Here is a 13309-nt window from a genome sequence, read left to right as displayed (position 1 = left end):
TCTAGCTACTGTGCTAAAAGTAAGCATAGTCACAGCAGCATGAGGGACTAGCTGCCCCGAGTACACACCCATCAGAGACCCTAGGATGTATTCAGGGCAGCTAGACCCTCTCATAGCTCCCGTCACAGAAGCTATACTCTGTTTTTAGCGCTAGCACAGGTATGTTGCCTTGATCTGGAAATCATACCCCCAGCTTGAAGTATATACATACTCAAAGAGATACCCTAAGGTTGCTATTACTTGCTTTAAGCATTGAATCAGACCAAGCAACCCCAGGACTGAGGGCATAAAGATGGCATGTAGCTATCTCCCCTCTTGGTTGTCTCCCTTCTTCTCCCCACTCCCTTTTGGCTCTGCACTGTGAAACACATGGTTGGATACAAGGATATAGCCCACTGCTTTGGGTTTTGCAACCGATTATATCTAGATGGCTTTCTATAACATATAGTTAGATAGCTTGGGTAAATTGAGATAAAGTTGACCTATGCATGTAAACTTTTGGATGGTGATCTGAATCAAACATATCCAATACTGTATAAAGTGTACAGTATATCTCAGATTTAAACTGTTGCCTCATCTTGGCAAAGAGAAAATGATAATATGCTTTTTATGAAACCACGTTCAAATACCTCTTCGGACAGAGGCATGTAACTACTCTAAATCTTTCAGAAAATATTTGCTCAGTGTACTTTATAGCCCATGAACCAAACTCCACTTTCAGTTTAATCAGTATAAATTGCGAATAACTTCACTGCAGCCAACAGAGTTACTTTTAATCTACACAAAATCAACCTGATGTACAAGGATATGTACACACCATTTTAAAATTAAGACTATTCTTTGAGAATATATGGAGGTGGGGGAGAATTTTTTCACTGTTGCTCTCCTACTGACTGTTTCCAAGCGTTCAAGTTATTTTCTGTAAAGATTTGGGGGAATTCTCCCCACCTGTTCAGCAACAGTTCAAATGATTCCAATTAGCAGTGAAAAATACTCAGTGACTGCATTCCTTTGTTTATATTTACACATGATGATTTAGTGATTGACATTTGTATTTTATGATTTTTAATTAGGAACATTCATGGTTAAATATAATCAAATTATTAACTTAAAACGACAATCTGATCATCTGGGAAAACGCCAGTCAATATTCAAGATAGGGCATGGAGTAGTTATTCTTTGCGGGTCTCGAAGGTCATAGAAGTGATGGTTTTATGCTACTGAATAATTTGCTCTTCACAAATACATTGACAAAACAACACAATTAGTTTTGCTTCAATAAGCACACAAACAAAATGAATTAAACAATACAACATGTCACATATTTTACAGCTTTACTTTTGTAAACACAAAAGCTGCTTCACTACGGGCATATCATTTTCTTTTTCAAATAGTCAGCTTTGTATCCTTGTAATTAATTTTAGCAACTCTGTGGTCTCTTGCACATTAACATTTGAATGAGATGACTGACCATATCTTAATGTAACATTTAAATATTCCAAATGTTGGAATTAAATGTTTGGGAGTATAACAATGCAGGAAAAAGCATAACCAATAAATAGCTAGTAGATGAGGGTAAGCAGTCATTAAAAATCATGACATATCAATCTTTCTTGACCAAAGGAGGCCAAAGGTCTTGAAAGGCTCCTGTTCATAGCATGCTTCTGAATTACTTGGGTCTGTGACCTTTGTACTTTATTGCTCTACATACTTAGTTTATATCCTTTTATGATTGTTCATTACATTAGATTAGCACTGGCTTTCCACAAGTGATGTGGACATACACTTATGACAGTTGAGCAAGAGTTGTTTTACATTTTGTCAATGGCTTTCCCAGTGTGCACACATTGTTTGCTATGCTGTAGCTACGGAGGACAGAAGTGACAGACAAATGAAACTTTCCACTTTCAGGGAAAATGAAATATTGATCACTTATCATAAGAAACAATGAGCCTCGTATAAGTAGGGTTCACATTAAGAATACAAAATCAGTTACTTATCTCAGGCTACTCTAACACAATGACTACATATTTTATGGTGAATGTATCTACTCCTAAATGTGCATTTCTGTCATACCACCATATATAAATGGGATTATGAAGAATTTCAAATGAATTCGTCATGTCAACTCATTAACTCTGTAATTTGTTTTCATTAGCCTATTTAAATGTTTCCTGTGTTTTCCCACATGGAAGAACAGTTTACAGTTAAACTGTCTATAATTTTTCATGTAATGTCTCTTACGAAAATGACAAACACTAGATTATATAAGACAGAAGGCCACCAATAAAATAATCTCTTCAACAGAATACAATCACTCCAGATCCATAAGCAAAATCTAAGAGAGCAGACTTGTAATACCGAGGAAGTACAATGTATAAAGCTGGTTAAGTCTATTAAATGATAATGTTGTTTATTAACAAAATATGTTGTGATAGGTCAACGTTGAGGTTAAACAGAAAACATCAATTGAACCATTTCCCTAAATAAAGCTCCAGGGTGCAATATTCAGAGCACTTTATTCAATAAAAAATGCTTTTAAAATGGTACTTTGGTGATTGGGAAACATTGGCATCATCTGTCAACCTAACTGCAGGAAAGTTCAATAAGCTAAATAATGAACCATTTACATTATTTTCCTTAGGCTCCAGTGATTTGCAAACATTGCATCAATAGAGCTCTTTAAAAAATTATGATAAAGACCTCCCAGTCTTTCACTTTCACCTTTTTTCTTTTTTTTTTGGTCATGTTGCAATGTTTACATTATTTAAATGTTTTTGTGGCTTCATATTGATATTTTACCCAATAGCAATATCCTATTAAATTAAAAGATATGTGTTTGATGTACTAATTTTACTAGTTTCAAAGAGAGGCAAATTAATTTTAAAAGATTAAAAAAACACACTTAGGGCTGTATCTTCAAAAGACGGTCGGTGAGTGATTTTGCTTCATTAGTTTGTAGTTTGAATTCTCAAGTTTGGGTGATTGACTACATGGCCCTCCTAAGATGTACAACTGCCACCTCTCCCTTAAAACCAGCCTACACCACACTCCCTTCCAGCCTCACATTGCCTTCCACTACTTTCCTTCTTCCTATCCCCTTCAAACTGTGAAGTCCCATTCCCATGTGAAGCAACTCACTCACACTCAACCAGCCAGTTATTTTGATCCAGTTCTCCCTCAACTGGAAAATCTCTCTTCCTGCTCCTCCATCAGCTTCCAGTCCTGTTCCTGAGCCACCTGACCCAGCATCAACACTTCCCTGTGACCACATTCCCTGCTGCTCCTCTGCACCATATCCATAACACAGGGCCTGCTTCTTCTACCCTCTGAGCCCAGCATCAAGCTGATAAGCTCCTGATTTCCTTTCGATCCTCCATCTATAATCTACCATTTGTCTTTTCAGCACCCACCAAACTGCTCTTCCTCTCTGCTAGATCAAATTTCTACCTAACTTCAGAAGTCAAGCCCTTTCATGTTATCCTCAAATTCTTACACTTACCCCCATCCACTAGACAAAAGTGGAGCTGTGCTCTTCTACAGCAGGTTTTTCAGGCTCCACACACAACTTCCACATGGGCACAATTTGCAAAGGGTTACTACCTGGGTTTCTGTTCCTCTGATTTAGGTCATTCTTTGTTTCTAGGGTCAAAGGAGCATCCTTAGTCATCTGCTCTTTATATTTAGTTATTTTCTTATCTAAAAAAATCCATTTTTATTATGTTTTACAGCATCTTTCTGCCTCAGTGTATTGAGGTATTTTGTAGCCCAGAATATGATCCAACAATCAATGTTCAAATATGGTAACACAGATTATATGTTTATAATAAATTCCAAACATGACTGGTATGCATAAGCACAATTTCTGCTTATCTCCATTTACCAAGATCACATACATTACGTAAACCCACAGAAATGCCTACAACTTATTGTGGATCATTGATATTGGGAATATTGATTATATACCCAAAGCATGATGTCTGAAATCCTACCTTGATTTTAATCTTAAGGAAAGGGATGAATGCCTTAGCCAGTTATCCATATGGGTTCACTTTACAGTTCCTAGATCCTATGGACAGTGATTATAGCATATGAAATACCCACAAGCCTTGCTAGTTGGCTCTATATGAAACACTTGACAGCAAATATAACGGGGACCAAGTTTCCTAGAAATACTATTTGTAATTTGTTTTTACATTGAAAAAGTGTGGCTTGAGCAGCTAGGATAGTGCTGGTATTTTATATGATGAATATTTAATATTTATGTAACACTTAAAGCAAGCACAGTAAAATATCTATCCCAGCCTCTAGGCACTATTAACACTTCTTTAAACATACAGATCATATTTGATTCCTCACGTTTGCTTATGGAGATCCAAATTAGGATCAGAAATATGCTACTTTGTATTTTTCTTCCTCAGAAAGGGTACAACTAATATATTTCTAACTGTCATTCTATCGGTCACTTTATTTCTATGGAATTTTGAATTCCGAGCCTTGTGCCACTCCCATGAACATATACTTCCTTGAAGAATTTTATCAGCTAACATGGATAATACGTTTAGGCCCTGATTCAAGAACACATCCCTATTCAGTGCAGCACTTAAGCATGTATTTAACTTTGATCAAATGCAGAGTACCAATGACATCAATGGGACTTGTGCTTAAGACTTAATTGATTTAACTGGAACTTTATTACATGCTTAAAGTTAAGCATGTGCTTATGTCCCTTCCTGAATTTGAGCTTTAATTTGTGCTGAACATTGTAAAACTTTGGCTAAATCAAAGGCTTTCAAGTTGTCTACTGTTGCTCGAACTAAATGGCCTCTATGCATAGATTTTTTTTAAAGCCATTTGTGCACCAAATGAGCAGTGTCACCCACTGCTCCACCCATGTTTGTAAGGGGGAATCTGTTTTTTTGTCACTGAGAGTCTAGATTTGTATCCCGTTAGAACAGGAGTTCTCAAACTGGGGGTTGGGACCCCTCAGGTGGTAGTGAGGTTATTACATGGGGGGTTGCGAGCTGTCAGCCTTCACCCTAAACCCCGCTTTGCCTCCAGCATTTATAATGATATTAAATATATAAAAAAGTGTTTTTAATTTATAAGAGGGGGACGTACTCAAAGGCTTAGTATGTGAAAGGGGTCACCAGTACAAAAGTTTGAGAACTGCTTTAGAATGTCTGTTGCATGACTATATTCTGGAGCAAGGTCCTGAAAACCAATTTACATACACCACTATTGATTTTACTAGTGCAGTACTTTTATATCAAACCCACAAAATTGATTCCACAACTTGATTCAGTCAAACAGTTAAGACCACCTCTAAATACAAAATATCACACCTTTCCTCCATCAAATCAGCATATTAATTTCTTTCCTCCATGTGTTTGTAATAAACTTTTTTCGTGGAGAACTCCTCCCTCCCCAAAATACTAATTCACTCAAAATTCTGTTCTTTTGTTATATAACTTTTTTTTAGAAACTCAACGTTACTTACAAACTAAAACATTTTAACATGGCATACTAACCTCATCAGGACTAGAAGCCTGGTAAGTTCGATTTTCGTCACTGAAGTTCTGATCCACTTCTGCATATTCTGTTTCTCCAGTCACTCCAGCATGGGATTCATACACTGGAGTCACATTATGACACAAAGCGATAGCTTTCACTGCTTCATGTATCCGACTGCTGACAGTCTTGCGGACCTTGGGTGCTGAAGACTGCACTTTTCTGGAAGGTGTCGAGCTGGTACTATTTCCACTAGATTGGGAATGCATCTTTAAAACATAAAAAACAAACATCCAAGGCAATGAATAATGAATAAATCCAACAAAAGAAAGAAACTAGATGAATATCAATATACACCTGAAAAGTCACCCCTTGAAAACAACTGTGTGAAGGAACTGGTTTCAATCTACTTGTGAGTTCTATGCTTGTGATCAAACCACCATTCCAATAGTTGGCAGCTTTTGGCTTTGAAGAGACCCAGGAATATGCAAGTGGTGTTGCACCTCAATGCTGATCTATACTGGCAGAGCAACGTGCATATGCAGACACATCAACCTCCTATGCCTGTCTCTTTCCAGACCTATCACTCTCTTACTTTTTATGCATTTTAGTTTGAGTCTACATGCATTAGCAGATTACTGAAAAATGCATTTGCTCTTCTATCATCTGATAATGTATTATAATTATTCTATTATAGTTTTACAGGCCACCTTTCACAGGACTTTAAAATACCCATTCAGTCAACAAACAAAGTTAAAGCAGGTACCTAATGAAAGGGGATACTTAAAACAGCTTTTGCTTTGATCCCTGATACTGTGGGCCACAAAGCTCCTACTGTGGGCCACAGAGCTCTCCTCTTCTCCTGTAAATCCCTCCTTAAAACCCACCTTTTCCTACAATCCCTCAAAATCATGAGCCTCTAATTCAGTCCTTTTAGATTATAAGAACTGCACCTTTAAGCCAATAACTAACTGGATGTGCACAGAACCACTGAAATAATGACATAAGCTTTTTCTCTGTATTTCTTCCTTATCCCATTTCTCTCCCATGCATGTTGTTTTCTCTCTTACAATTCAGTCTTTTTGTGATCAGTTAAGAGTATAAATTCCTTAGGACAGGGACTATGGCCAAGATTTTGAAAAGTGACTAGTGTTAGTGTGTGCATCAAGTTTTAGGTGCCCAACTAGAAACATTTAAAAGGATCCTGCTTTTCAGAGGGTGGATGCTCTGGACTTTCTGAAAATCAGGCCCTTTTAACACATATCTAGTTGGACACCCCAAAACTGAGACACCTACAAATCACTAGTTATTTTTGAAAATCTTGGCCCATGTCAATGTATTCATCTCTAAAGCACAATACACACCTCTGGAATTATATATAAATTACTGATTTTACCTATTAATGAGACACATTTCTATATGAATTAATCTAGTTCATGTAACAGTTGCTTTTACTTCAGCATGAAAAATTTCCTGGCTTGGACAGGACACAAAAATCTAACAATGTAAAAGCTACCCATTTGGCAGGTAGCAAAGAGAATAAGAATATCCACTTCATTTTAAAATCATGTTGCTGTTACAGTAACCACCAATTTAGAAGCATATTTATGTCATGCTCCAGCCATGCTCAGCTGAACCTGACTGCATTTATATCTGAGGTGAAAGAGATTATATTTGGTTATTAACCTACTTGGGAAGAGGCCTTTTTGGTCAGGTTATAAAATGATAACCTCCCTTCATCTCACCAGTACTATTCAACACTTTTCAGTTCACTTCAGAGTTACTCAGAAATTCTCTTTAGAAACCAAGCCTTTTTTCTCTCCCGACTGCATGTACTGATCTGCTGAACCGTGAACATTCTGCCCATCAAATTACAGTGCTGTCTAATAAAGGGTTTAACTTTCTGCTCATCTGGCACTGTTTTTCAGCTACTGCTTTAAACCTCTGCATTTGCATTCTGCTAACACTGATGGCATTACAGCTGCAAATAAATTAAGCTGATTTACTCCTTCTGAATTATGTTATGTTTATTGATGCTTGTATAATTTAATTTCACACAAATTCCATTAAAGATTATGCCCTCTATCACAAAATGCTTCCAGTGGGGAAATATAATCAGGTTATAATAGATTTGTGTGTTGCATTACAGTGGACCTACTAGACTATTGTCATCTTAATAATAAAACAGAACACAAACAAGGGATAAAAATCAATGTCACATAAGAACCCGTGTCTGTCTAACTGGCAGCTTTTATTACCAGAGATTAAATTAAAAAAACCTCACTATACATTTCTGATTGAAACAACTGTTGAATAGTTTATTTTGTGTACAGGGGTTCCTTTATTTTCTGTTTGCAATAGTTGCTAGCAACATACAAAATAATTAAAACATTATTTAAATGTCATTAAGTTATTATACACAACACTGAACTACAAAAAGTAGTTCTAGAAAAATAGCAAAATTGCTTTCCACCAGCTAGTAACTGCTAATCTGGATTTGGAAAATCCTTGTCCACACTTTGAAAAATAAACACATTTTTCTTTTTCTTCTTTTTTATTTCAGAGGTAAATGCCTCACAATTATAAATATGCAGTCTGTCGCATAGCAGCAAATATTAAAAGTTTATTACAATGTAAAATTAATAAACTAATATTTTAGGTAAGCAAACATTTATGAAGCGTGCAGTTCTTTTTAATTAGAGATATTTTCCCCCCAAAGTGAATTTAGTGTTCACGAATAGACCTCTAGGTTAAAACTGTAGTTCAATCTCTACTTCCAGTCAGCCCTACGACTCTCTGCTGAGATTGACAACTGTAATTGTTTTGTTGTGGTTACTGTAGACACCTAACATGATCCACTAGGACTAAATTCTTTTTACATAAGCCACCTAACAGCCATCAGATGGCAATGACTTTCAGTCACTGTTATTTAGGTCTGAATTTGGACTGTTGATCTTGAGGAACAAAAGCTCTATATCCCATTTCCAATGTGTATTGTTCCATAATAAAGCTATTGTTTAACATAGATACCAGCTAAGTAAGCAGATATATTGATCAGGACATGCAGGAGAATAAAGATATAGTCAAGTGAATGGATTTAAAGCTGCAGTCCACAACTTTATTTGTTTTAATATTAAAGGGGGGTTGTAGTGCCTTTGTCCAGAAATTCTTCTTCAAGGTGACCCATGGAGAGGCTGGCACTTTGGGGAGCCTGTCCTAATATCCATGGATTGGATAATGTTTGTTGTTGACTGTAAAATGGATGAGTTTGGTGACTTTTTTGGGGGGTGAATAGCTGAGTGTTGTCCACTGTCTTGTAAATATTTGAAACAGACAGCTATGCCATCTTTGTGAGGGATGTTTGTATATAGGGAAGTGATATCCATGGTGGCAAGGATAGATTTGTGGTTTATTATAACAATCTGTAACCCACTAACGCCCATTTTTGTCCCATGGGAGGCAGAATTGTACTCCACTCTCTTTTATGCTTCCCTTAGCCCAATTTGTGTGTGTGTTTTGGGCAAGTGGAGAAAGGAAAGGGAGGTGCTAGAGGCATGCCTATCTCAAACCAGGGATGATGTCAATGGGCCACTTCACCTTGAATGATCCCTTTGATCTTGTATTTAGCTGTGATACTCTGAATATCTTTACCAGACCTGAAGACAAGCTCTGTGTAGCTTGAAAGCTTGTCTCTCTCACCAACAGATGTTGGTCCAATAAAATATATTACCTCGCCCACTTAGTCTCTCTAATATCCTGGGACTCACACGGCTACAACACTGCATATATTGACATTTATTAACCACTGTCTCCCCCCGCCCCTCCCCTTTTAAATTTTTTTTTCAAGGTACTTTCATCTCTCTTATCCTTTCCAACCAGACCTCCATGATGCTGTGAGCAAGGGGAAAAAAGACAAAACCAAACCCCACAACCACCACCAAAATTGTGCCAATCTTTTCCAGAGAAGGAAAAATATCTTTCCTGATCCCAAAATGCAATCAAAGTTAGACCCACAGCAAGCCTAGAAAAACAGCTCTGAAAACAACAAAACTATAAGGCAAAGTGGGTAGAGCAGCTTTCAACCACAAGGATGGTTGCTGCATACCCAGGAATGTTTAAACTTGGTGGGTGAGGAGGAATGCATATGGGTGTTCACTGGAGCCAACCTGCTTCCTTATGCCCTCCCCCAAAATGGTCACTGGGTAGCAACAGGAGGCGGAATTCTACTCCACTCTCTTTTGTGCTTGCCCTAGCACAATTTCTATGTGTATTCTGGGCAAGTGGAGAAAGGAGAAGGAGGTGCCAGAGGCATGCCTGCTTCCAAACAGGACCCCAACAGGTGACCATTCCCTTGACAGTCCAATCAACAACCTTTACCCCTCACACCAGAAAATGGGAAGGGGCATCATAGTGATATCCACAATATCCCCTATCGGAGTGTACATGCACAATTTAGTTTCAAATGGGATACACATAATAGAATATACTCATTGCTGAATGTATCTGGAATTATCCTGCAGGGACTCGATCAAATACCCTGTTCTTAACTACGTTAGGTTCCCCCACGTTTTTCTTTTTTTTCTCTTTCTTTCTTTAAAAACAAACAAACAAAAAAAACCTCTATGGATTTTTAATCCCCGTTAAGAAATTTAATAGAGTATTCCTTTTCCTACTGCTTCCATCCTTATCTTTTTGACAAACCTTTTTTTCTTTATTGCTTATACAAGTGAACATGGCTTTACAATGTTTATGTCTTTGTGATGAAGATCTTCAAAGATGCAATTAATCTCATCAGCATTGTTCTAGATACAGTGTTATCTTTAATTTGTGGTCAGTTTGCTGGATGGCTTTCTGTCTATGCTTCACCAGCGAAAAATACTGAATTTTCATCAATTAATAGTACTGGATAGAGGAAGAGTTAGCTTCCTAACAGATAGCGGGCTATGAGAGATGTTTGGAATCAGGCAGGAATTCCAAACCACATTACAGTATATTAATTTTAGGGAAGGCCAAATTGTCGCCTGAAACTAGGACCCTGAGGATGTTCCTTTAAGGGGGAAAAAATAATCTACAAATGGGAAAACTTTTACATCAATTTTTTAGACCTAAAAAACATGGCAATGCCTCATCAACACTAAGAAAACCTGTCAATATAAAGGAAAATAAGTTATAAAATGAGATACCTGTGAATACGAATTGATAATGTGATTCTGAATTTCATCCATTGTGTCTGTCCCATAAGACACAGTACCCAGATGGAGGCGCTTAAATATCATCTCATTCTGGGTAAGTGTTCCTGTAATAAAAATATCAGAGTGATCAGAAAAAAGACAGTACTATGTAAGAGATTAGTTTGTACTATTTTGTTCCTTTGGGGGTGGAGTGCAGCAGATTATGAAGGAGTATCCCAAGAGCCCTGAGGACTTTCCCATTTTGTTATTTTACAGATATCAGTAAGCCATTGACAACTACTGTACTTGCTGACAAGGGGAACTGGAAAAGATCCCTCTGAAGTGCATCAAGGCTATCACTTAATGGCCAAAAGGGTTATTGCTGAGCGAAGCAAGCTGAGGGTCAGAGTAAGCTATCACTCTTTATCCCCAACTATTTGCACTGACTGCAGGAGACTACTACTGGGACTAGAAATAAAGCTCAGGTATGTCACAAAACAGCAGAGAGCACCATCAAAAGGCCACAAAACAAGCCAAGTTAGCCCTTTTTTGGGTAAATGAGTCACGAGGAATTACAATCAGTTCAGTTAATTTAAGAAATTTAGTGCAGAAAAAACAGGGTTACTCATCCTGGAGGAGTCACCATATCAAACTTCAATTTGGAAGCAACACAACTGGATATTTGCCCCCACTGGACTGACAGAAATTATCTAGACCTGCGTCAAGCAGTGACATTTTCATCTCAAATGAAAGTAAAAGGTAGTCTTCAATATAATTTTTTTTAAAAAAAAGTAAAAAGCAAAGGGGAAAGAACTAGGATGTGTGCTCAAAGGAGCTACTGCTGGGAAATAAATGGGGAATTATTCCACAATGAGTATTCTCAGTTTGTTTCCTTCTTACTTTCTCCCTCCACATAACAGTGTAGATTTACCAAAGTTGTTGCATGTTAAAGTTGTTGATGCTTTTGCCTTGGGTCTACAATGATATAGGGTAGAGGGAAAAAAAAAATTCAATGCCAATATGTTAAAAAGGGGGGGGGGGAGCTATTGGAGGGAAGGCTAATTTTTACAAGATTGCATGGCTGTATTTAGAAATCAGCCTTAATGTTAAAAGTACTATAGCACTGTAGTGCCTACAGAAGCATACAGAGATGCCTCATAAGAACTTTTCTAAAATTAAGAAGGGGTATAATGTCATGGTGTGGGGAAGGACTAATAATTTTCCAATGACCCAGAGAAATGGCCAGGAGAAATCCAACTATGCTGAGAAAGCAGTGAGACAAAACAGTTCACAAACTGGGAAAGATAGTGGTTTTTGGTGAAAGCCACCCAGTTGTGGAACTCCTCACCACAGAAAGTCAGGATGAATTCATGTCTTATCTCTTTGTAGAGCACAATGTCAAAGGCATATTTAAACAGGGCTTTACCTATAGAGGCAGCAGAATACTAACTGCTGAGCTTTCCTTCTTCTATAGATACTGTACTGCCTTCCAAAAAAGGCCCATATATTAGAACTTCACCAAGAGAGAAACAGAGAAGATGGCCCTACCAGGAAAACATAGAAACCTTGGATATCTTGTATATGGCATCTAGATAACATTATGACTAGTGCTTTGAAAATACAAATATATGTATGGGGAAAAAAATCACAGTGGAGTGCCTAAAAATTAGTCATTCCAGAGCAACTGCAGTACTCCAGTATCTTTCTCGTTCTAAATACCTTCATGGTAACAACATATTGCCACAACTTAAACGTACTTAAAATGGATTATGCTTAGAGATCTAGTTTTTAATATTATATTTTCTGTGACAATCTGAGCCACAAAAAAAAAGAACAGAAAAGATTGTCCAGTTAAAAAGTCTATGTATAAATAACACAGATAAAAGACATATATTCTTGAGGTATCTGCATCTTTAAAGGTCAATTGCAACACTTTGCATTTGGTCAAAGGGTAAAAAAAAAAAAAAAAAAAAAAAAGGGATATGTGTCAAACATGCCTCTTACTACATATTTCTAACACTATTCCATGATATGTATGAAGAAAGACTTTCTGGCAAATAGAATCAAAGTTGTCTAGAATAGGTCACTGGAAATTAACACTTTTTCCGAATTTGACGAATTTAGCCTGTAACCGGAGTAAGCCTGGAATTTCAGAATCAACATAAATTGTATGTTTTCAGAGACCACTTTACATCTGTAAGGAACTATAGGGTGTCAGTCATGGAGTGACACTTTATGTTCACCACTGACATCCTTGATTTTTAGAAAGCTCTAATTGAAGCGTGGGTGGTTCAGGGTTCCATGATGAAGCGTAACAGGAGACAGAGATCATCATGGGCTAGGTTCTTCTGTTAAGCTCATAGAAAGATCATATATCATTTGTTATCTAAGCCTTACTGAAAGTGAATAAAATAAACTACATTTTGAAAATATAGTCAGCCAAACTGGAATTAATCCAGTGTGCAGATATTCTCATTACATTCTCTTTTGCTCCTTGTGAGCATTTAAAGAGAGGCCCTAAGTTTCCTCTCTTATGAGGCTAGAAATATAAAAATATTTGTGTGTTAAAAGGTTAAGAATAATGCTTCTGAGGTTTATTTTAAAATCATTTTTGTGTATGATGGTAG

General features: G+C 37.1%; 1 protein-coding gene across 2 annotated transcripts in view; it reads right to left on the bottom strand.

Annotated features, from left to right (window-relative positions):
- ATP9B (ATPase phospholipid transporting 9B (putative)) overlaps positions 1 to 13309 on the bottom strand; it is a 283165-nt gene that overhangs the window by 41161 nt on the left and 228695 nt on the right. For both annotated transcript variants that reach the window (XM_074944742.1, XM_074944743.1), the window contains exons 14-15: positions 10695 to 10807; positions 5532 to 5780 (exon numbers count right to left, since the gene is read on the bottom strand). In XM_074944742.1, the coding sequence (XP_074800843.1) occupies positions 5532 to 5780; positions 10695 to 10807 (362 nt within the window). The remainder of the gene's footprint in view (positions 1 to 5531; positions 5781 to 10694; positions 10808 to 13309) is intronic.

This window comes from Natator depressus, chromosome 2 (assembly GCF_965152275.1).
Source record: "Natator depressus isolate rNatDep1 chromosome 2, rNatDep2.hap1, whole genome shotgun sequence".
NCBI lineage: Eukaryota > Metazoa > Chordata > Testudines > Cheloniidae > Natator > Natator depressus.
Note: the sequence above shows the minus strand (reverse complement) of the source record. Positions and strands in the feature narration are given on the sequence as shown.